This window comes from Bombyx mandarina, chromosome 09, assembly GCF_030267445.1.
Source record: "Bombyx mandarina strain Sakado chromosome 09, ASM3026744v2".
Taxonomy (NCBI): Eukaryota; Metazoa; Arthropoda; class Insecta; order Lepidoptera; family Bombycidae; genus Bombyx; species Bombyx mandarina.
Genome location: NC_143216.1, coordinates 13,878,933 through 13,905,856, shown reverse-complemented (window position 1 = coordinate 13,905,856; position 26,924 = coordinate 13,878,933). Strand labels below are relative to the sequence as shown.

Below are 26,924 nucleotides of genomic sequence, written 5' to 3'. Positions count from 1 at the left end.
CTAAGTTTAGACATTAGAACAGCGCATACGCTGTGATATATTACGATCAATACACGACAGGTGGCGCCTGAATAGTTTCAAGAAATTAATGATTTTTAAACAACTAGCAAATATCACAGCACACCGTGGCTGGGATTCACGAATCTCCCGTCCCTCTCTTCCTCTATCTTTAATAAAATTCTCTGGACCTTTTCGGGCTTTTGTACGATCCTCTGAATTTCATTTAACGTTTACAAAACTAATTATCAGATAACGTACAGGATAACCATAATAATTTCAGTGTTTTTATCAATTTTTGTTCGCAAAACGCGGTTCGTCCCGATCCTTGAGTGGATTTGGTTATTTTTTTAAATATAACATTTTCGTTTTGATACGATCGTATTTATTTTACTAAAAATCCAATCTAATTCAATTCCAATTCTCCAAAATCCAATTAAGCTGTAACGTGATAGATAAATTGAATTTTACAAAGCATTAATTAAAAAACGCGTTCCCTTAACGGCGTGGAAAACAAATATTGTCTCAATTAGCGTAGCCAAGAAAGACAGTTTTCTTTATGGCTCGGGACGCTCCCTGTTCCCATTTCGTATCGCACCACTAGCAAAGGGTGGTGGGGTTGAACTGAAATTGTGGGGCGCCTTCAGGACTAGTCCGGCCACTGATAAACCCACGAGCATTGCGAATTGTGACGGCCGCCTTGCTGGTTCATTCTTTTAAAAAAAAATCACTTCATTTTAAACAACAGTATAAAATATAGAAATAAATTGTTATGTTTTTTGCGTAAATTTAAATTATAATAGTATTAAGCGCGCATCAGACATGAGTATTTTGAAGATTTTGAGTGTTTTTCTTATTCCCGCTTCAGGTGAGTCGGAAAATCCATTTTATATTTTTAATCCAAACCGTTTCCAGAAATCTAAATCTGAATCATGATATTTTTGGTACTAATCAATCTCGTTGTACTTATCTACATTGGTTTGGAATATATACTGAGCCTCGAACAATGAGTTGAATTAAATTCACCGACTGAGCTGATTCTTAGGGCCTTTTGTTTTCTATGTTTGAAAATAACGAAATTGTCAAAAAAATCCTTTGATTTATATGTATTTTCCGTAATACATTAATACAGATAAACTGTAGGTATTACACAAACGGAGAAATGCTTACCCAGCGCTAAAGGCGTAGTTCTCCATTCAACAATTAAAAGTAGCACGGCCTGGTCATGCCCTATTGCTGATGCTAATGATCGGCCCAAGCTATTAGTATCCCGGTCCGCTTATAAAATATCAAGTCTTTCCGTCGGACATCGCAAATCTATCTTTGTCACTTGCTGATACTTTTGTCTACAAAAATTGCTATCTGTATTCTGTCATTGTAATCTGAAATTTCCCATTGTAAGTTATTTTATTATAAAATATTATATTTCAGTGTTCAATGGACCGACAGAATAATTTTCTAATTTCATATAATTTCTTTCATGAAATTTGTCTTTTTTCACGATTTTTACATTATTGATTGTATAATGTCACACGGAGCCAGGTTGTTTAGATAAACGGATGAGATTTTTTTTTTTGATTCGAACAAGCTAATTGCTCAATTGGGAGTGTTTAAGCTTTATATTCAATTTTATAAATCTGGTCGTATCAGCAATTTTAGGAGAGCAGTTAAGCTGCTGCCCACCGCTGAGGACTTTCCTCAAACTTCGCTTGAAGAAGGATATGTCATAGGGTCCGGGAAAAACCATAGAGGAAAACTAATTTCAAAATAGGATGGTATGTCGTTAAGAATATATCTGGAAACGCACTGTGGATGTTCACAGTGGTTCCAGGTATTCTGGATAAACATAGTTCCGCTGTGGAGCGATGTTATGGTAAAAAATACATGTTATATAAATGGGTTATTTCAAGCAGTTTATCATCTCAGAACACCCGTAATGGAAATTTGGTAAAAAAAATTAAGAAACCGTCCCTTCGTAGACCCAGAGGTTCTAAACGATCCGAAGCAATACCTTAAACAACATAACTTGTCTTTTGCTTGTTTTATATCACCTTTTTTATTTCATTATAAATTTAATAAAACAAATTCACCTTAAATTCTATATTATAGAATACTGCGAATTTTTTTTTTCGTTTTTTTTTTCGAACACCTTATTGGAATAATACACGCTACGTCACTCCTGCAACCGAGATTAATTTAATGATCTCTGATATATTGAAACCTATCAAAAAGCTTATGGCTGTTGATCATGCCAAAGAAATAGATGTAACATGTATGTAAATAAAAAATATATTGTATTATATAATACCTAAGCTAAAAAAATATTACTTTCCTCACTTAGTCCCGTTTTCATAAATATACAGTACCACATATTTTATATTACAAACATTTGTTTGATTAAATGAATTTATGAAAGACTTTAATTTGATGTCTTTCAAAAATTCAATTAATCATCAGCTGTTTTGTATTCGGGAACGGATAAGACACGCGATAAATTCGATTAATTCGTGCTCACTGATCGCAATTATTCACAGCAAATACTACATACATACTTAGCACGTGCTCATGAGCAACTTCCACATAATGATAGAACTAAGACCCCGAATGAAATGCAGAAATTTCCGCAGAGAGACATAATGAGAGCCTGCGCGGTTAGCTATCACCATCCTCTGTATTTCTGATGTAAAGCAGCATTGCTACCGGTTTTAAGGCTAGAATAAAGCATTACACATATAATACGGCTAAGACTTTGACCCATGTCTCTGAGACTATACCAATCAGATCATTCGTACTTATCCTTAAATTCCCACGGTCTCTACGAGTGCGAAGGGTCCTTCCTAGGGATTAGATAGAGATAGAAAGAGATCCTAAGGGCATCACGGGTGCGAGCGTGAGAAACACGGGATTCCGGTGCTCCTTTTTAACTAGGACAACATAAATTGAAGAAGATATAATTTTACTAGTCCTTTTGGCGCTTACATGAAACTTCGGAGAATCCTTGGTCAAAAAATAAGGTGTTACTGTGATAATATGATATGGTATATTATTTTCGTATATATAAAATAGAATACATTGTATCTAATCAAGGTCTAGTGTTACTTCTTTCCGCATTTATAGCTAGCCTTTAACGATTGGGAATATTGCCTATTTCATGTTTATAGTTGGCGTTAAGCTGAAAGTCGCACGGGGTGAGAGGCGCGCCTACGGCACTCCCCTGACATTTACCCGTAGACCATAAAAAGAAATAACTACCAGGGTAACATAACCAGCGAGGAGGGTTGTTCGCAAAGGCCTCGCCGCGCCCTATAAGCCCGTTCCGCTTGACAAATGCCCCACTAACCTGTATAATGGCCCGCCGCCGCGCCGGTACGTACGGATTTGATGAATCTGATGACTCAATTTAGACGCAAACTCCGATTGTCGTATGAATATATTAATTTTTCAAACCACTGATTATAAAATTAAATTGTTGTTTAAGAATACTTCTGCTGGAAGAGGAAACAGTCAAACGAAAATAAATAAACATATCAATTTAAATAATGATATTGTAATAAAGTACGTGAAAATTTAATTCAGATAATATCAGGTATTATTCGATACCAATTTATAAAGAAAATATAAACTGTAGATACTTCTCAGAATTCGAATACCTAATAATTAAAAAAAAAATTGAATTATGTACGTCTTGAACGTCTTTTCCTTTTTGAAATCACCCTAACTGTAATATGAAGGGACAAATTTTAACGATTTATTATTATTATTATTTTTATTGCTGAGGTGGGTGGACGAGCTCACAGCCTACCTGGTATTAAGTGGTTACTGGAGCCCATAGACATATACAACGTTAATGCGACACCCACCTTGAGATACAATTCTAAGGTCTTAGTATAGTTACAACGGCTGCCCCACTCTTTAAACTGGAACGCATTACTGCTATTAATCTTGTGTTTATTTTTTTAATATAATCTACGGCAATGTCAGACAGTAGTTCACAGACGGTTTAGATCTTAGTTTCATTGTTTCTATTTCAATGTCGTATATCAATCGTACTCACATTAACAAATTAGCGGAATGCTCCGGCTCCGCTCGGGTCTTTAACAACAATTTTAAGGATATTTGAGGTTTTATTTTTTTAAATAAAAGAACACTTATTGCGGTATAACTATAATAGTAAGACATATGCTGTCCCGATACTTTTTGTAAATAATAATGTGTTCTACAATGTCGGTGTACATTATTTTATTCTATCATCAATAGTTTTCGCAGGGCACGCTATGTAAAGAATATTTTAGATTTTTTTTACACCTTGGGTTACGTTATTGGAGTTTTAGTAAGATCCTTATTTTTTTTCAAAATAGATTATAGCCTATGTCACTCGGGAATAATGTAGCTTCCAAACAGTGAAAGAATTTTTCAAATCCGCTTAGTAGTTTCGGAGCCTATTCAATACAAACAAACAAACAAATCTTTCTTCTTTATAATATTAGTATAGAAGTATAGATCTGCGATGAATATATTGTAAAAGAAACAATACTGTGTCCTAATTATAAAATCAATGGATTTTAAACGAATATCTGTTAAAACTAGTGGTCCCGCATTAGTCGAAATTCGACTATAATTGATTGAAATTATAAGTTTGAACATTATTATGATTCTATTGTCAAAAACTATTACTATATACTTCGATAATCACGTATTTTGCCAAGACTACACTATAGACAAATAATATTAACAAATAAGATAAACAATATTAACCACAGACTTTAAGCAATAACAAAAGTTTGACAGTAAATAAAGAATATACCTAGTCAGGTCATAAGTATTGTCACACAGTAAAAACTTTTCTTTTAGAATGCTGGCCACAAAAAAGTTTATTGAATTCGAATTTCGAATTGTTCATGAAAATAAAAATGTATACTTTTAGAATTTTACTCATTTTTAAATATGGAGTGGACGCTTAAAGAAGACCGTGTTGCAGTTATTGCGTTGCATCGTTGTGGTTACGCGCCAATTCAAATTTTTAACATACTGAAAAATTTGAATATAACCAAAAGATTCGTTTATCGTACCATCAAACGATACAATGAAGACTCTAGTGTAGATGACAGGTCAAGAAGTGGTCGCCCTCGGTCTGTTAGGACTCCAGCAGTGATAAAAGCTGTGAAGGCGCGAATTCAAAGAAATCCCAAACGTAAGCAGAAACTGTTGGCCCTTCAGATGGGGTTAAGCAGAACCACGGTGAAAAGGGTGTTAAATGAAGACTTAGGGCTTCGGGCATATCGAAGAAAAACAGGACATCGTTTGAATGCTCGTCCAATGAACCTGAGACTGAAGAGATGCCGCGCTTTGTTGAAGCGGTACGCGGGAATAAAATATCGCGAAATTCTTTTTTCGGATGAAAAATTTTTTACCGTAGAAGAGAGCTACAACAAACAAAATGATAAGGTGTACGCACACAGTAGTGAAGAAGCGAACAACCGTATTCCGCGTGTCCAACGAGGTCATTTTCCATCCTCACTCATGGTATGGTTGGGAGTTTCTTATTGGGGCTTAACAGAGGTACATTTTTGTGAGAAAGGTGTAAAAACGAATGCAGTTGTGTATCAAAATACAGTCCTGACGAACCTTGTGGAACCTGTTTCTCATACCATATATAATTTCAATAACAGGCACTGGGTATTCCAACAAGATTCGGCGCCAGCTCATAGAGCGAAGAGCACACAAGACTGGCTGGCGGCGCGTGAAATCGACTTCATCCGGCACGAGGACTGGCCCTCCTCCAGTCCAGATTTGTATCCGTTAGATTACAAGATATGGCAACACTTGGAGGAAAAGGCGTGCTCAAAGCCTCATCCCAATTTGGAGTCACTCAAGACATCCTGATTAAGGCAGCCGCCGATATTGACATGGACCTCGTTCGTGCTGCGATAGACGACTGGCCGCGCAGATTGAAGGCCTGTATTCAAAATCACGGAGGTCATTTTGAATAAACTTTAGTGTCATAAGAATCTATGTTTTGTTAAGTTCATTTTGGTATATGAATGGTTACATAATGAATAAACTTTTTTCAATTATTTTACATTAAACATGTGACAGAATTTATGACCTGACTAGGTATATGTGTTTGTGTCAAATACATGGTAGTGTGTGTAATGTTTTCTTTATTGATTTAATGTATCTTTTATGCATTATTTAAAAAAAATATTAGCATTGTGCACTTCTTCTCTATATTCTGTATAAGTGTGGAAAATTTCATACTCCTCCGTCCGCGCAATTTTCGTAAAAAGGGATACAAAATTTTTGCTTCACGTATTAATATATAGATTTTAGAACTGTGAATCGCAGAGATAAGCTTTCAGATGAAGTCGCGTGAGAAACAAATTTGTGTGAAAACTTGCTATAAAAGAATGTTTTAAGAGGAATTTTCATAATAAATTACAAGAGGGTCGGTCGAGTCGTCAGAACACCCTTCAGTAATGAAGCAAGACAATGGAATCCATTTGTCACTATGGCCCACGCACCATCCCTCCGCTGACCTCGATTCACAACACAACGCTTTAGTAGAAATGTTTCATTAAAAGCGGTCAGATTAGAGTTTTTCTAAAGCGCGTTTATTGGCCCGTCTCTACCTATCAGGTTTACGGAATCATTCAGATTGTTTTACAAAAACTTAAAACTTCTGATTAACATGAAAATTGGCACACACTTCAAGGACCAAATAACTATGAACTATAGTTTAATAAATATATAATGTATTTTAGAAGAAAACATAATAAAGAATTTCGGAAGTCGTAGACATACATAGTTGAAATTGATTGTACGATATAATTCTATAAGCGACTAGCGACCCGCCCTCGCTTCGCTTCGGAAACATTAAAACACACATGAAACCAAAAAAAAAAAATAAAAAAAAAATTAAAAAAAGTAGCCTATGTTCATCAGGGACAATGTCGGCTTCTAATGGAAAAAGAATTTTTCAAATCGGTCCAGTAGTTTCGGAGCCTATTCGAAACAAACAAACAAACAAATCTTTCCTCTTTATAATATTAGTATAGATATAGATTATTATTATAGTATATAGTATAGATGGTTATCACTCACCATCAGGTTAGCCCTGTACTAGGCAACTACCTAAAAAGGCAATAAAAAAATTGGTGCTCCCAAATCTTTTGCAAAGATAACGTTTATTAAATACTAAAAAACTAAATGTTACGAATTGCAATATCTAGAATTTCAATGTACAAGCGCGACCACAGCGATCACCTTATTCTTTTTTATTGCGTTGATGGGTGGACAAGCTCACAGCCCACCTGGTGTTAAGTAACGCTAAAATAAAGTCAGACTGACAAAGCGAGTGAACGAAATAGAATATATTGCATAGTTTTTATCGCGGGCTTTGAGCGCGGCGACCGAATCAACAAATTCCGTAACGATAATAAAAGCTAACACCCCCGCACTCCGCCTACCATGTAGCTCGCGTTCAACACATTCACACGTTGCGCTTGTGTAGTGTTTGCGAATAAGCGCGCGGCGTGACATCGCACTGCATGCGCATCATGAAAAGTCTGCCCATCTTTCTCTCGCGCGGTCTAGCTTATTAGTGTTTTTTTTTTTTTATTGCTTAGATGGGAGGATGAGCTCACAGCCCACCTGGTGTTAAGTGGTTACTGGAGCCCATAGACATCTACAACGTAAACGCGCCACCCACCTTGAGATAGAAGTTCTAAGGTCTCAGTATAGTTACAACGGCTGCCCCGCCCTTCAAACCGAAACGCATTACTGCTTCACGGCAGAAATAGACGGGGTGGTGGTACCTACCCGTGCGGACTCACAAGAGGTCCTACCACCAGTGTGAAGGCGACAGTTAATGTTTTGCTTTTGTTAATGTTTATAAATATAGCGTGGTCTTATTTTATTTTAATTTTAATATTAAATTATTATTGTCTAATTATAATTGCATAAGTTGATAAAAAATGCTATGCAATAGCTTTACCGCTTCAGTCCCCGAGTGCCACACGTGTTTTTTTGAAGGTTTCACTTCCACCGGCTACTGCGCACTTTTCCTTTTTCTCTCTTTATTCGCGTAGATGGGTGTTCGATATTAAGCCGCTACAGATAGAACAACAAGAATACTGCCGCCAACCTTAGTTTGAAATCCATCAGATGGGAATACGGGTTCTAGGAAGAAAGCATTGCTTAGCGTCAGAGAAACGAAGAAATAATTGACAACACAACTTATCGCCACCTTTCGTGATGACCACCTGACAGTTAAGAATTGTCATCGCTGACCTAAATCTCTAAAGTATTTTGTGTTATTATGTTTGATTTTAATTATTTTTTGTATTTGAATGAAGGTAGAGTCAGCCCGTAGTATGTATAATACCCAGTGGTACTAATTCTGTCGCGAAACAGTTAGTTGCATTCCAGTTTTGCCACATTATGAAATATGATGCCATTGCCGTGATATGCAAAAGGATACAGCTGCCGAAATAGTGGTTATTTTAAAAAGTTTAAATCAACTATGCATAATGGATGTTAATATTGTGATAAATTAAAATATATTTTTTTACTCTGTTACAAAACAAAACCTCACAACTAGATAGTATTTACAAATTTCTTCGATTTATTTTAGTTTCAAATAAAACTTCTCATCGTCTAATTTCATTCAGAACAGAACAAACACCAGACCGAGAACAGATAAATATTTTTGTAATATCATTGGGCGCTATGCACGCCGACTCTGAAAATAACCGTTTGTTTCATCGTGCTAAATAAAATATGTTTGAAAATATATTTTTAATAATAAAAGATTTTATGCTATTGTTAATCTATTTAGTAGCCAAATAATGTTATTACTAAACAAAACAATGAACGCATGTATTCAACAGCAGGGTTCAAATCCGACTGTGTCTCGCTCGTCACGTCACTACTACAAGCACGCGACAAACACAACGCTGTTGACTCTTGTACACACGCATCAACTGCAATTTCAATGCAGGGTGAATGCACTCTATTTATACTTAACTCTTCGTCGAGCTGTGGTCCTGGTAGCGGGGCCGCGTATCCAAGCCCACACCACCGGTCACTTGGCAACGAATCATCCACAATGTTTATTTGTACGTTCCCATTGATTTTATAAGTGTACATCACTGAATTATTTATTGATATCTATAAATTGATATAAATAATATCTTAAATATTAAACAGAAGTACTAGGCATCCTGATGTGATGGGCCACATCCATGTGTGGTATCTATGTGCTCCGTCCTTTACATTAGATTGAGGATATGACTTCCGCTCAAGTCTAAGAGACCATAGTGTAGCTGATTGATAACTATGTTGTAAAAATAGGCGATTTAATAATAGTATAATGATACTAAAAACATCTGTAAGATATTATTGGAATGTTTTTTTTTTTGTTATCTGTGGATTGCGCGAATGTTTAGTACTCGTACGAAAACACCCAAGACGCTATTTCAGTATGAAAATGTAATATTTATTAATAAAAGCTTCCTCGGTTTGCTCGCCTTGTAAAGTAATATCTTTTTACTATAATTTAGAATTGAGGGATACCCCTCAACTGAAAATACCTTCTCTAATTTATATAGTTCTAGTAAAAGGGCAACACCATTTACGTTACAACACCCACTCAATAAATTTTCCCCGCCCACCCCAGAGAGAGAGACAAATGACGTGGGAGGGGTTACACTTTCTTCCGGCTATGTTGTCTTGATACAATCTGATTGTAAGCTTTCAGGAAGGGAAAAATACGCTTCTTTTTTTACCAGACAATTTTTGTCTGACTTTAACTTAGGGCAACAAACTCCGTGCATTATTTATTTGTCGGGTCTTCTCCTACTAACCTAACCAATTATTACTGGCTGCAAAAAGGGCAAAACGTCCTTTTTAAAAGGTCCTTACGCATTAAAACGTACCCACATCTGTAGAGCTATGCGCTCCTTGTACATTTTGATCCAATTTACGCATGTTGTCATTGAATATATTTTTTTAATTTGTTTTCGTTCTCGCCAATGCGTCCATGCTTAAATATCTGATGTCTTTAATAATTTTTGGCCAAGTTATGGGTCCAATTAAAATTATATCTATCTACCTATTAAATGCGGTCTTGATAATTAATACTCACAAGCGCGTTTAGTGCATTACGTAATCATTCTTATTATCTTAATGGATCAAAATTAATGTTTGTGTTTGTTATTAGTTTGGTCGTCTTCAGTATTAACCACTAGGCGTTCAATTAAACGGTTTATTTCATCACGAAAAGTACAAAGCAACGCAAAGCTTATTGTAGTAATTTAAAAATAATCAAGAATGAAAAACGAATAGTAGAAATAACAAACGTCATATTTGCCTGAGAAATGGTGCAGCTGTCTCCGATTGAATTTCCAACAAGTAACATTTAATGTTTTTAATATTAAAGATTTAAAGGTTTTAACGATATTAAAATTTCTACTGCAACAAAAATTAATGGTCGCAATTAGCGTCATCTCTAATTGACTCGACTGGGAAATTCTATCCCTTCCGACCTATAATAATAGAATATTGATTTCTTATTCTCTAACTCTTATGTATCTATGCTGCCTTAGTGTTTTCTGAATGAATCGGTATTATTGGCAATCGCCGATACGTTTCTTAAATTTTGAATGTAAATGATTCAAAGGATTCAAACGACAATCCTGAATCTTATCGTATTTTCTTAAATGACCGGAACACTTTCAATTCAAACATAGATATCAAATATGTATTAGGTATAGTATTATTCAGTTTTACACGTTTCAAGTTCAATGTGGGTAGTGAGTACAAATAAATTATCTAAAAATCGGCAAATACTACTACTACTACATAATTTTTAAGGCCCTATTTTTTAAGGCTCGATTCTACGCACACCAGTTCTCGTTTATGTCGCCCTTGTACTTCCTGAAAAAACTTCCGGTCAGAAGCGGACTCTGACCGGACGTATCCTTGACCGTTCATGATGATGAGATCAAAGGAGCCAGTTTTAAAACAAAAATTGGACAATATTCCTGTTAGTACTAATTTTTAGTTGACGTGAATTCAAATATTGGAAAGTAATTAATTATATTGAGTTTGACCTATTATATCATTTAATTGTTGAATTACATATTACCTAATATACCTAACCTACCTAATATACCTAACCCCCATATTACTTCATTCACCGTAAATCAGTATGTTCCTGTGAGTCTGCGTCCATTTTGTGAAGTTAATAACGCAAATCCGCACCGCATCGCGCACAGACCTACCAGGAGAACAGAACGCAGTAGAGATTATTGGATACGCGTAGTGTACGAGGCCCTTTGTATGAAGTACCAGAGAATTAAATTTCGTATCTGATAAGTATTTGTAATGGAAATCTTTAAAAATACTTTACGATTCAGGCCACTTTAATTCATGCTTAAAAACATACTTTTGTAACTGCAGTTATTTTGGTAGGCATTTAAGTAAACTGAAAGTAGTTTAAGGAAATAAATTATAAAGCCTTTTTATTTTTTTATTCTGAAAACTATTTAAAATATTCATGTTAAACACTTTGCTAGTTCAAGTTAGTTAGTCTGATAGTTGTTGTTTTTGTCTGTTGGTTGTTGTTAGTAAGCTAGTTAGTTTAACCCACCTTAGCGCAGGTAAACACTTCAAAAGTAGTTATCTAGGTGTTGTGAGAAAAAATTGGAGCAAAAAACCGGACAACAATTGGATCACGTCATTAAGTGACTTCAACTTCAACAATACAAAAATCAATGCTAGATTCACTTTAAAATAATTTTAAATCGTTATTATGTAAATGTTATTAACTTATTCAAAAATGTTGTAGGTACATGTGCGCGTTAAGGCACGTCCGTACATGTTGATACAAGAGCTTTTAGTGCGAGTTTTTTAACGTTCTCGATAGCGTAAAAGTTAACTCAAATTTGCATGCAGTTGGAGCACCCCTAGCGGCAAGCGTTCCAAGACCATACAAATTTGAGTTAACTTTTACGCTATCGATAGCATTAAAAAACTCATACTAAGCACACTGATATCCATAATCAAACTGAGCAATAGTCTGTATTGCAACGCTACGCACTTTATACGCATTAATAAAGAGGCGATCTATCGACAATTCGCGCTCAAAGGATTAAGGGTTGTATTAATAATATTATCATTAATTTAATATGTGTTTTATTCCGGGTCAAAGTTGTAAATGTACCTTAGTCAACTGTCGGCCATGGTTGAAAATTCTATCGATGTTTTTTTCGTTGCTGCCAATCCAGAATCCTAGTTAGGTATTCAGAAGTCGTCTTGGCCTAAAGGATTAAAGCGCCCAGTATACTCGTATCCAGCGAAGCCAATGTGCCCGTATATTCCGAAGGTGTTGACCGCGGTAACAAGTTACCCCCCCCCCCCGTTTCTGATTTTGGGGGGGATTGGACGCTTGGACGAGAGTGCAAGAGATTCGTTCAGTGGGTAGGGCCTTAAATTCCATTTTTAGAACCGCGGTCCACTCCTAATATCTCTGGGTCCAGTGCCACATACCTACCTCATGGGAGGTTCGGGCCCCGGACCATTAAAAAAGCACGTTTTTTTAATGGAATAAGTATTTAACAAAGGAGACTGAAACGATTACATACATTTTTGGGCCCGAATGTAACGTGATGAAACTAGTATGAATTAATAGATTCAGATTCAGCAGTGCCTTGCTGAAAATTCTAAAACTTTTTTCAATCTGAGAGCAGAGTTCATAAAGATTTAGTAAAAGTTAGGTTATGTTACAATCTCTATAAAAGAGCTGAATAATAACTTATTTAAGCATAAGTAAATGTTTATTATAAACAATTTTTTTTATTATAAAGATTATCCAATGGATATGTCCATAAATATCGTATTATTAATGAATATCAATGATATATTTTATATCAGATATGGATTTACCTAAAAGGCGTCGAAAAAAATAAAACACAACGTATTGTATACCGAGTGTATTCAACTTCAATAATTATTATTAAAATGTCGTTCAGGAAGTGCAGGGGGAACAATATTATCTTGGTATGTACCTAGCCCTTAGCTGGGCTAGGTACCATATAATACTGTCCAAGGGTCCAACCATATAAAAATATAATCCAACCATATAATACTGTAACACTGTCCAAGGGTCGACGGCCTATGGACTTGCTATGATTAATTGCTATCCCACAATTCACACAGCGATCCATAATTTCAACAGTATCCAATCGAATAATTTCAAGACAAACGTGTGACCGATCTTCGGTGTCCAGTGTAGAAGCAATTGTCGTACAAGGCAGGCAGGGTTGGAATCCCTAATAATAAAGCAGTGATCGTTGAAAATAAATAAATACAGCCAGATAGATACACACTCAAAACGCGTCGAAAATACAAAACGAGTAGAGCAGAAAAAACAAACAAGCGCCAAATATTAAGTGTATAATCTATGAACAAGCGTTATGTCAGCTTATTGTCAAAGCTGTCATTAAATATACAATTGATTTAAATCGATTTGAAATCGATAATCATATTACTTTGTTAAGTAATAATAGACTTTTTCTTTATTTATGTATATAATCGCAATTAAATTCCCCGTATACCGCACTTGTATACAACAAGTATAAATCGCTCATTTAATTACTTTGCATTCATTACCTAGTGCAATGTTTTTCTTTTTATAATCCTGTAATCGATTAATGAAATCGAATAATTAAATCGATTACACCGCTAAACCGACAAAAACTAACCTTCTCATTTTTCTCCGGTTCCAGGAAAAGGATTGAGGTGATTTTTTATATTCTTATATAAAAAAATATGACAAATTTTTTAGACTACATTCCAAGTTATTACATTTTTGGCCCACGATTTTCCGTCTCCTTTTCACCAATGATTTCTATAATGAAGGAATCATAACCGCATAATAAATATCAAGCTCGCTCAAAAATTGAAAAAAAAAACATTTTTTTTATTTCTCACGTACAGAGTTTGCGCCCTATTATAACTTTTGACAAGGTTCGTATTTTTGAATTATCTCCTAAATTTAATATTTCTTCGGAAATAACATTATGGTCTTGTATTAGCCATTTAGCATCGTGAAAGCGTACTGTGCAAAAATTTAAAAATCATTGGACGTGGCTTCTAACCGAGAACCTCTATCAAAAGTCCACAGAAGTCTCAGTAATTTGCACATTTTAAATTTCATGCCAATCAATTTCATTTTAGTTATTTCCATCAGTTAAAGATGTATAATACGATAGATATTTAATAAACATTATTTTACTCCGGTCAATGTCATTTTTCAAACAACAAAATACGTATTTGTATGTATGTACCTACATATTATATAAGACAGTAAAACCTATAATGTATAATAATGTTAAAAGGTATAATGTAATTATTTAATCATTGACAAGAAAATGTACGTAAAGAACTTTTACTTTTTGTGTATTACATTAGATAAATGACTATTTTATTGGGTGAATCTCTTCAAACATCTAGTAGATATTACCGAAAACTTTTCGAATAAATTGCTGAGAATTTAATCTAATGCTCTCTTCAATGTTTCTTCTTAAATCTACTTTTATACTGTTCAGAGATAGAGTTTTCGTTTTAAGATAACCCCACAAGAAAAACATTAAACGGATTTGCCACTTGATGCTGACCCGTTGCGAAGTCACTTTTTCGAGAAACAATTCTAGCAGTACATACATACTGCTTGCGAATTGTGTGCCGTAGACGATTCCTCACTATATAAGAACAACAATATAAATGCCGTATATCGTATAATAATTTCTCTACGCTACCGTAATGCACACTAGTAATAGGTAAAACGTTAGCATACACCTATCTATAAATCTGAACTAACAATATCACCACCGGTAATTTAGCAAAATTCCTTAGATATTTTTTGATCTAGCTGCAGCATAGGTACCGGTAAACAGAATTATTTGGGCAGTAGGCAGTTTTCCTAGTATTCATTCCTTACTGAATTAACAATTCCAATGACTCGTATAATCGACAAAATAAACTGCCTAAGCCAGGTAGTGAGAGATGATAACCAATAGAGGTAAAATTAGTTTAAAAAATTCATGTAAAATATTTCTTATGCCATTACTTGATTGCTTTCGAAGTTGAAAGATATGCAGTTCATCTCGTGCAAGGCGATCATTACCGTCTATGCTAGGCCTCGTGATCAGAGAACACTGCCCAAAACACGTCATTACGGATCCTCCCGATCCATTAACGGTGCTTTTAGGTACCACAAGCACCGGTCACCGTCCACGTCGAACCCGTCGCTTGCGACGAAGGGCTCGACGAGCGAATTGACCCACAGACACAGCCCACTGAGTTTCTCGCCGGATCTTCTCAGTGGGTCGCGTTTCCGATCCGGTGGTAGATTCTGCGAAGCACTGCTCTTGCTAGGGCCAGTGTTAGCAACACTCCGGTTTGAGCCCCGTGCGCTCACCTACATGTTAGGGCGAAGCTGAAATAGCCTCTCAAGGCTATCAGCATAGGTAGGAAGAAAAGAAAAAGAGAACATCTGATTTGTTTTATATTATTTTAGTTTTTCCTTCATCAAGACTTCGAAAGAACAGTAAAATTGTTATTACGCTACGAACTGGTTTTAAAAATAAATTTCCAGTAGAGCCGTTTTCGGAGAAGGGTCGAACGAAAATGCGTAGGTTCTTTGCGTAACCTATTCTCGTCTGATTGGTCGACGAAACCACGCCCTGTGCGTAGCTGGACCTTGGAATTCGACTGGCGATAAGCCCTTCTCGCGGCCCTAAATACTTCTTGAGACCTATGCGTTCCTGGTGTCTTGTGTTATATTATAAATAATTTAAAGGGCTCAAATGATAATATTGATAAACAAATAAACAAATTAACTAAACAAGCTCATACGAGTGCTATTTACATAATTATGTAATTATAAACATACTTCTATTTCATGTGGATATTAATTAAACTCGGATTAGAGTTCTAAAATTCCCTATAATGTTTTATGAAAATAACCGTAATTAAAAAATTTAATGGTCTTATTAGGAACGTGGAACTTTGGAAGGTGTAAATTACAGAAAGGGCTCAGAGTTACAAGAAATAATGGGCATGTCACTCCCAATGACTTTGAATACCAGGAGAGCATGACTCAGAAAGAAGTTGTTCGAGAAAGGGCTTCATCACGTGTTTTAACCTAAAGAACGGTGGGTGTTTCGCGGCCCTTGTGTCCTTTTTCACACAGCCATGTACCTACCTACAACTTTAGCCGAGTAAAACTTTACTAATCAACCAGTCTCTTAAAGTCTTACACCTCTTGACGAACTCATGATGGGATAGATAGTATAAATAAGTATAAGTAGTATAAGAAAATATTTTTCACATAATTTCGAACTTCAGGGCAAAGTCAAGATGGCCTCACTTGAATCTTAAATACCAGGACAGCATAACTTGAAGCAGCTTTTGGAATTTCAACGACAGAGAATAAAAAGGTAGCTTCAATTTAGGATATAGGGATCATGCTTATATTGAAAATTTAACCGCAATGACATTGTTGAAATATAATGAGAGAACTTATGTGTGAGAGAATTCGTCATATTTCGTGTAAAACATAAAATAGATTGGGTCACAAACATTTTGTATGAAGTTCACATTTTGATAGTGGAATGTTGTGTTTCCATAATAGTATGTTTAAATAAAATTTTAAAATTTTTATTCTATACAGAAGTATTACAAAAAACTAATGATATACTAATTAGGTAAACCTTACCTTTTTATTATTATATGAGATTTCATATGAAGTATGAGGGCATATCTGATACAGAAAACCCTGTAAATCTAGAAATTAAATAAATTAAATAGCTACTCGTAATATGTAGATAAAATGTTTGTACAATAGTGTAAAGAACCAAAAAATATTATAAAACGTTTTCTTTTTTCAGTAAGGCAATCGGCTTCATGTAATCCCATTGTTGCCAGTGTCGAATTTATAAAAATCTTCAATTAGCCATCAAGTAACATATGTGCTCAGTAAAAATGGAGCCAATGTTGTAGTTCATTGGGAGGACATTGAATAAAACGATACGAGGTGAAATGAAATAACGTTACAATAAAATTAGATTAAAAGCTACATACAATGCTTTGAGATATAAGGTTGTTGATGAATGATTTGTTTTTATTGAAATCCGTATCTAATCAATGCACGGAACTCCCACCGAAAAATCTTCTCATGTCTTTACAGTTTTTTGTTTTTCTTAGAAAATCTTCATTTTTATTTTATTTTTAATTTAGTGTATTAGTAATAGTATTATAGGCATATAACGCAATAAATGGTGGCTATTATAGTGTTTGTAATATGGATTCACTTGCATGAATACTTCATTTTTAATATTTAAGAACAGTTATCTTATACTTAGTTTACTAAAAATTTTGTTTTTTGTGTGCTGGCAATAATAATACACATCTGATTAACAGACTTTTTGGCGGGAAAGCGAGGAGTGAAGTTGTGTGATTTGTTTTATTTTGTCTATTTAGTGTTTCTTCGGGTTTAAATGTGTAAAAACGGTGGTTTATTAACTGTTTAGTATCTGTGAAAGTGAACAAATGTGGGAAAATAGAACAAAGTCGCTGGATGTAACTTCTCGGGATCCTCCAAAATGTCCACTGAAAAAATCTCAATAAATGACTACCATTTTACTGAGATTACATTTCATCCCATTTCATTTAATTTCATCCCAGTTGATTAATGTCTCAAATTAATCATCTTCATATAATTTAATTCACTCCATATTAAGATTTTTCATAAAAATAAGAATTTCAATTAAAATAAGACATGACTTAAAGGTCTTAGTTACCAGGTCATAAAATCCCTTAAAAAAAACCTGATTAACATTTTTATCATTACAAATAAAAATACAGAACGAATGAAATGTGATATTTTTATAAATTTTGGTATTTGTAAATCTAAATTTTAGTATAAATTATTTTTTAATAGTAAAATGCGAACCATAGAACCAAAAGGGCTGAAGTAAAACAAAACACCCAAAGATGACACAGAAAAGTCTACAGCACGTTGCAATGCATATTAAGAGATATATCCCTAGGGAGCTTGATGGAGAAAAGCGATCGGTCGTTAAACTGATCCCAAATCACTATGCAGCACGATAAGAGGACATGCTGCGCCATATCATAGCGCTGCAGCATATGAGAGAAAGACAAGAAGAAGAAAAGATTAGCTTTTTTCATTTTGATGACTTCCCTGTGCCATCGAAGGCGCGGTATCCATTAAAAAACCTCTGGTCTAAAAATACTATGTTTTTTTGCCGTGTTAAGGTTCCAAATCCCATTATGCCACTCGCAGCATCTGCTTTGTTAAGATTTTTTTTAATGGATTTTATGACCTGGTAACTAAGACCTTTAAATCATGTCTTATTTAATTTACATATTATATTCATATTTTTATGAGAAATGATAATATGGAGTAAAATGAAATGAAATGATGATTAATTTGAGACATTAATCAACTGGGATGAAATGAAATGAAATGAGATGATATGGGATGAAATATAATCTCAGTAAAATGGTGGTCATTTACTGAGATTTTTTCAGTGGACTTTTTGGAGAAACCCGAAAAGTTACGTTCAGCATCTTTGTTTCGTTTTCCCACATTTGTGCACTTTCACAGATATGAAACAGTTAATAAACCACCGTTACTACAATATATTTAAACCTGAAGAAACACTAAATAGACAAAATAAAACAAATCACACAACATCACTTCCCGCGTTCCCGCCAAAAAGTCCCTCACTATATATCTGAAAATTCTGTGAGTCCATAGTGAATACTAAAACCGAGTAATTAGCATACCAGATCAGGTCTTTTTGTTTTTCCCAAATAAAAAATTTTGTAAAAATATTCCAAATTCAGTTACACAGGAATTTCGGCTTCTTGCTTCGGAAAGCATTCACTCTGTCATTTATGTTGACTCCGGTAAATTCTGAAAGCCGTTTAACACCTGCTGGACAAAAGCTCGTTTGCCCACATATTCAAAAAAGATTCAATACAACTCTCCAAATTCAAATAGCCCTTGATTCATTTCTCCCCGCTTGCATCGCGTACGTGTTTCCGTGGGACTCGTTCCTCCCTCGTTCCTCACCCCAATGTCAATATCATATGTGAACTCCGACCTCCTTGCACCCTCTGCGGTCCTAGTACATATAGCTCACATGTGCAACCCTTTACTGGCTGTAATCATGTGTGGGCCTCACCTACAATGTGTACACATCTTTATTTTGTTCATATGGGTGTAGTAGAGTTGTCGGTAATAAACTTCATTATTTGAACTTAAACATATACTAAAAACGGATCTTGTTTTCTGCAATCATTTATGAAATACAATTAGATCATTAAAAAAATACTTTTAGAAGTATAAACTTCATAAAATCTGTAATAATAATAGTTATACGCGTGTGAGAATTGTGAAATGCACACATAAATTCACCTTTGTCCACAACCTGTGCCCACAACCGTACGATTGGTAACACATACACTAAATAACTGTATAAGAAGCAGAGTCACACACACTGCTTTGAAATGTTGAGAGACCCATCACGTTCACGGCGATATTCTGTCGAATACAGATAAGAGAGGCACGTGAATGAAACAAAGCTGTCTTCTCACACACGTCCCCTTGACGCAGTGACATGCGTCAAAACCCAGTGATGCACCAGGAGAGCATAAAACATAGGAAGTGCATTGCCCTAGATAACCACTCTGTACTACTCGACCAGTTTAAACAGAGCCATCTGCGACTTGAAAATGAAACTTGTGTTTCAACGATAATGGATAAAATACTAAATGTAAGAGCTACAGATAAATTTGCGTTATGTGAAGGCGAAATCTATATCGGTCTCTTTTCAAACAGCACACATGGAAGGCTTCTCATAATAACTTTTCTCACACAGTGACAGATAATGTTTACGAACGAATGCTCGAATGCAGTCATTCGTTTTGTAGGAAACATTTTACGCGCGATTATGAAATAAAATAACGGATATTTTTGTGATATAATTATGCCCTTAGTATGCAATGGATAGATCGTGTATATTTCTGCGCTATTAGAATATAATTAAAGCTTCATTAAAATATAACTCAAGTGGGGCTTACATATTTTGGTGCATTCTATTAATCCTATCACTTTACACAAGATAGGCCGTGAGCACGTTTGATCACTTCCAGTAATTAAAAAAAGGAATTATTATTATAACGAAAAGATGATTAGAACAAGTAACAGCAGTCTGAGGAGGACTCAACTTCTTTTTTAATAACGGCCATTAATTATTTTTTAAGTTTTACAAAATGTAGTTACTCACTAATTAATCAACTGCATCGATTCCAAGAAGCCATTTCCCCGGTCTCAAATATTAAAGGGTCAATAGTTCGCTATTATTACACACCAATCTGATACAACAAAAAAAAAAAAACTACTCGCAACCTCTTTTGTTGCAACGACAAGTGGGTCCTGGTATATATGTAATAAAGACGCTATTTATAGCAAAAATATATTTGAAATGTAAAGAGTAAAAAATAATTGAATTTCATCATTGTGTTGCGTGATCATAAATTAAAAGTACAACTAAACTTATCCTTTTAATATGTACATCTATCTCTAAATACGTTATGGGCACCTAATACTTGATTTGAATTTCAGGTACCTCTTCATAAATTAGTACGCCTGGTACTTGTCTAGATCTATTTATTAAAAGGGCAGGCTTAGATTGGTACAAAATGATACGTAGTGAGAATATAAGTATTTCTTTCTAAGCTTTGGGATTTTTTAAAGATTTAATAAGATAATACAGATTCTTTAAAACCTTGCTACGACCACATAATGACCAAAATATAATTTAAAAAATCCAGTTATGGTGGTCAGCTTGCATACACACACTGGCGAATACACTTTGAATTTTAGAAGATTTAAAATAAAATTTGGAACCTATTTTACACGTACCGAAATATTTCATAGTATGTACGCCTTAAAAAACTTTAAAACCTTTTACAACCCCTTAGCATTTATGTGATCCTGGTAAAAATTGACGTCACGAGCGGTTTCGCTCTCAACCCCATTCACATTCCCTTACTTTCAAAGGATCAGGCTCCGCCCAAAGCTACCCACACAGAGATCCTTTTTGGGATGCTGGAATAATATAGCTCTTTGCGACCTATATTCTCCTGGTACAAAAAGGGGGCAAACCATTGTTCTTTGATACGCACACGCACTTTTTTCACGCAACTAAATTAGGTAAATCAAAAGTCGTTAGTGAAAAAAATCTTTAGGTATTTTCGTTTATTCATAAATAAATAAATGCAGAGCATTAAGGGATGTGCGCGTGTTTAGGCGCTTTACATGTTGTATCCTTAACTATGAATGTGTGAAATCATTAACTTTCCTCAACACGAGGAAGGTGGAGAATGCTATAAAGGTAAGGCTTACATGTGAAATTCACATCTTCGTGTTCATGCGCTCCTGATGAATAACACGGGAAAGTTACAACTAGTTTGTGACTGACAACACCGCTTCTTCGTGTTTACTTGTGAAGAAAAACTTTAAAAAGTTAGAGCCGGACTTTGCAAGGAAGATGTTAAAATTTATTATACATATTCACAAATTTTAGATATTATTAAAAAATAGAGCTTTGATAGAAAAAAAAATATTGGATTGGACGTTGTAATTTTTTCTTTTTATATTTTCTTCCTCAATGTAGGCCAATTGGTAAGCAAACAAATGACAAGAATTATTTATACTTCGGCATCAACTCAAACAATTGTTTAGATATAAAATGATTAATAATTTTCAAACATTGATTTGATAAATGATATCAATTGATATTGATATTTATTTACGAATATTTATTATGAATGACTTCTTCTTTAAATGCTGGTCCATTAATTAAATTTCTAAAATATGAATGAAATGATAACAGATGAATATATTTTTTTTAAATTAAAATAGCATTTGTTACAAAAAAACAAATTTCAATTGAAACAAGTTTCCTCTCTGTATTTTTGCATCATATAATACGTATTGCAACACGATGCAGTCACATGCAGTCGCGGGGGAACAACCGCTGCACGTTGCAGCGATCACGTTGCGGTCGGCCGGTCATTGCCTTATCCTTGAATATCCTTGTACAGGACGACGCGACACGTAATAGTTCTTTCGCTTTATGCAGTCCTGGTAGTTCGCAGGATATTTCGTCCCTTTGGGAATGTTCCAGTCCTAAGAAGGGACTACTCTCTTTTTCTCGTCACTCAAGTTCGTTTTGTATTTTTTTGCGTTTGACGCATATTCTCCATGTTTTCAGAACCGGTCCACACACATACTCAAAAGGGTTCCGTTGTCAGAATAAACTAATATCGCTTATATCTCAAAATAAATAAACCTTATTGTAATAAAAATAGCATGCCACCTTAAATCGTGTCTTAAAAACTGCACATTACAACAAATTTTAATTGTTTTTTAAGCCCTACAATGCCCAATATTTACAATCCGGATATTTAAAAAATTTACACTCTATACAAAATTAGAATTTCTCTACTTATTTTAATAAAAATGTAATGAGTAAACAGAGAATGTCTAATTTCATCAAAAAGAAAAAGAAACAAAACGAAATTATTATTTTCAAATTATTAGCTACGGAACCCTCAAAAATGTAACATTTTTTTCTTTTGATCAATAATTTCATAATCAAAATTACGAATTAACTCGAACAGAAAATAAAAAAAACACTCAAGTTATTTTGTAAATACAAATTACATTAATGGAAAAACTAACTATGTTTCCAAACTTCAGTTTCAAAAAATATATAATAATATAGAAAAAAAATGATTTAAGTGACGGAAAATAAATTATTTGTATTTAATTTATCTTTTAAGTCGGTAACAGCGAAACAAAATATTAGTTTACGTTGCATTGGGCTGCGTCAGTTAAAAACTTGATAAGACAAAATACCGCCAAACAACAAGATCGCCAACTTAAAGTTCAAATCTTTACTGAGACCCAAATGCAGTCAGTCAACTCAAGAAAGGACGAAAGAACTCTTCGGCAGCTATGTATTCCTGTTAGTTGTTGACGTCATTCCAATAAGATTCTCATCCCTTGGGTACCCCAGACTGTTCGTTGACCTCTGTCTGACGAGTCTGCGCAAAAGTTTTACTGGATAGGTAACGCTATTAAAATTTTATCATGACAAACTATATACCATCATTGTTGGGTATCTTTGTGTTCAAATGTATTATCTCAAATAATTTAATACGTAATTTTATAAAGTTTTGTTTTACGAAAACTTCTTAAAAATGTTCTTTTTTTAGATTTCATTAGAGGAATAGAATTAATGACAGGTTTTCAACCTGGGTCGTTTTCATTCATCGTTAGTCATATAAACGCCCCTTACAATAAAAGCTCGCTAGGGACTCCGTGCTAAAAGGAGAGGGGTGATATTGATTCCTTTGCATCTCTGTCTGTCGACGAGCTTTTTCAAGTTCCCGTTCGATAGACCTCCTTCATGGTTATAGAGTCCTGGTACATTCCCGCGTCGTGAAAGTCTTTGTCGCTAACCGCTTTCTCCTTCTGGTTGAGCTTTTTTAGCTCAATGAAAGAGACGTCTATATTTCGTCTCATTCTACCATGTCATCTTCAGGGCTATATTTATGAATGAACTTTACAATGCTGGTTAAATGAGATAGCTGCTGTGTTGTAATGTTGTATTTATTAACATTGTATGTATTACATTAACAAAGAAATTAAAAAGGAAATTTTTTTAAGAAATAAATCTGTGTTTAATGTTTCAAGTGATAAGCATATATTTGCCTAATGTGATTGATTCATGATAAATTTTTTTGGTAAATTTCTTCTACTACGTGTATTTGGACAGTTGGGAAGTTGTTTTTCACAGCCCTTGTAGGTAGTCGACCTGACGTTGAGCCGGCGTACACTATGACTCATTTTCAAAATAGTTAATTACTTTCAGTATTCAGTGCGGTTCGAATTACTCAACAAGTGGTACAGACGACGACAACACAAACGCCGCCGCCCGCGCCCGTGGTCTCCACCGCTTCATTTGCGGTACTAGATGAAATAGCTACTTTCACGACTGCGCCCGTTTGTCCTGACGCCATCAATACCTCGGTACCACTGGGAAGACTTCGCACCGCACTGAGAAACTCGGCATACCTGCGCAAGGACACGTTGCTGGATGCATTTATTGTTTTTTTTAGTGATGAGCATTTGGTGAGTTTAGTGTGAAGTAGCGGATACTAAGAAAATTAAGTTTTTTTTTCCTATCTAGCTGAGAGCCTTGAGAGGCTATATCAGCGTAACCTTAACTAGTAAGTGAGCTCACGGGGCTCAAACCTGACGACGTTGCTAACACGAACCCTAGCAAGAGCCGTGCTTCGCAGAATCTACCACCGGATCGGGAGCGCGACCCACTGAGAAGATCCGGTGAGAAACTCAGTGGACTGTGTCTGAGGGTTAATTTACTCGATCATCATCTGATCATCATAACGAGAACGATGACCGGGAAAATTAAGGTTTACAGCCCTAGGGTAACGAAGCTTGCAGAGACTATAGAAATCAAAATTTACCACCGTTTACCTTGCGACATGATGTTAAGGTTTGAAGTAGAAGTTGGGACGATGATGATGATACACAAATTACAAATACGCAATTTGCAAAATACATTCATTTTCGATTTTGAAGTACGGTTTTGTTTTTTAATTGTGGAATTAGTTTGTGAATACATGTTAAGTACCTGTACCCAGAATCGAAAAGAGCCATTAAAATCGCACACAATAGGTCTTTCGTTCCCTCTTCGGATTACCTACACAAAATGAATAATTTTGTAGAGCGAAGAGCCTTCTCCTGAAGAGCGGCGCTTGGAGTATATCAGTGGCTGGGACGGGGCGGGTACTGCTGCCGTGTTAGCTGACGGTGGTGCCGCTATTTGGGTGCCAAGTGGCGACGTTCACAACGCTAGAGCCACATTGTCGTGCGCGTGGGAAGTATTGGATGGTGACGATCCAAGCCAACGTACTATTTCCGAATGGATTGTGGTAAGAAAACAAGAGATCTGTCATTTCGATTTTGATTTTGTTTAGTTAGATAGTTTGTCCCTGTTGTTTATTAGTTTATAGTCTTTAGTTTAGTATTTTGGAAGTCGTCGTGGCCTACAGGATAAGACACTCGGTACACTAGTATTGAGCGAAGCGACTGTTTTGCTGTTCAAATCTCCCATGTAGATACCATTTTATATAATAATAGGTAACTTAGATATAGGCTAGGCACTTGTCGTGTAATAAAAATGAAAATCGCATATACATACATAGCATATATGTTGATGGGGCGTAGTGTGACGTGTGTACGTAGCCGTTTTACAAATGAGATTTCGACCCTATGTCTGAAGGTGTATAGCCTCTATGAGATAATGACCATCACATAGACCGAGAGCTAGTTCACACACACATGCTATAAATAAAAAAGATTAGCTCCCCGCTATTTCTTGCTATTTTGGGTACCTACTGGAAATTATGTATGAAATATGTGTCTGAAGTTATTATTAACCAATATGAATATCTAGATTCTGGATGCCAAATTTATAAGTTTCTTTTTTTAGGATCGGCTTGGTCGCAAGGGCCGGGTCGGCGGTGATGCCAGACTGACGTCAGTCGTTGAATGGCAAACTATCTCGTCGTCCCTTCATCGCGAAGGGCTTCTACTGATTGACGTTCCGACCTTGGTAGATCAACTTTGGAATGACGAGGTCGACCCACCGAGGAGACGACCAGAATTCTCTAAGATCGTAGCCAATAAACATCAAATGGAATATGTTGGTTCGTAAAAAATTAAATGTCATATTAAATAATTTAATGCAGTCATATGAAATAAAACAAAAAAAAATACCAGCACGAAATCGGGATAATATATTCAAGAGGTTTCACACTACATAACTAATTAATATCATTTATTATTGTTTAAGTTAATTAAAACAGTTACATAGCGTTTATCGAAACAACCAACAACATAACGTTCAGAAACAACAATTGAGTGACTCTTAAATTTCTTTGCAGGCGGAAATAACTATAGCTATCTTGTTATTCTGACATGTTACTAATATAGAACATAAAATACCATTTAAATTAGTTTTTTATATATTTTTGTTTAGTTAAAACAATTTAGCTTACAACAAACTCACTGGTGGTAGGACCTCTTGTGAGTCCGCACGGGTAGGTACCCCGCCCCGCCAATTCTGCCGTGAAGCAGTAATGCATTTCGGTTTGAAGGGTGGGGCAGCCGTTGTAACTATACTGAGACCTTATATTATATCTTATATCTCAAGGTGGGTGACGCATTTACGTTGTAGATGTCTATGGGCTCCAGTAACCACTTAACACCAGCTGGACTGTGAGCTCGTCCACCCATCTAAGCAATAAAAAAAATCTCTCTCTATCTATGTGTGACAGGAATGTCGTGGCGGGAAAAAGTATCCGCCGTGCGCAATGAACTGCGGGCAGTTGGGGCGGAAGCGATAATCATCACGGCCCTGGACGAGGTAGCTTGGTTACTGAACGTAAGGGGACGCGACGTGCCCTACGCGCCTTTGCTGAAGGCTTTCGTGATCGTTAGTCTACGAGACGTGAGGGTGTTCGCACCGCCAGGAAAGCTCTCCATGCCCGTCAGAAAAGCTTTGGATGTATATAACTGTTACACCAATAACTGTACTAGGTTCGTATATTTTTACTCCAATTCGCACCACTAAAATGGGCCTTCGGAAATGGAAATAGAAACGCATTAGTGCTTCATGACAGAATAAACGCACGGCAAATATTTGCAATTCACTGATGTGTTTTTGTGAACGACC

The 26,924-nt window shown here is 35.4% G+C and overlaps 1 protein-coding gene across 1 annotated transcript in view; it reads left to right on the top strand.

Moving 5' to 3' along the window:
- The first annotated feature begins 712 nt into the window (after positions 1-712).
- The window catches only part of LOC114242074 (xaa-Pro aminopeptidase 1), a 35,922-nt gene continuing 9,710 nt past the window's right edge, over positions 713-26,924 (top strand). Inside the window, exons 1-5 of the mRNA XM_089730058.1 lie at positions 713-865; positions 24,036-24,295; positions 24,913-25,119; positions 25,680-25,896; positions 26,527-26,788. Of these exons, the coding sequence (XP_089586184.1) occupies positions 820-865; positions 24,036-24,295; positions 24,913-25,119; positions 25,680-25,896; positions 26,527-26,788 (992 nt within the window). The 5' untranslated portion in view covers positions 713-819. The remainder of the gene's footprint in view (positions 866-24,035; positions 24,296-24,912; positions 25,120-25,679; positions 25,897-26,526; positions 26,789-26,924) is intronic.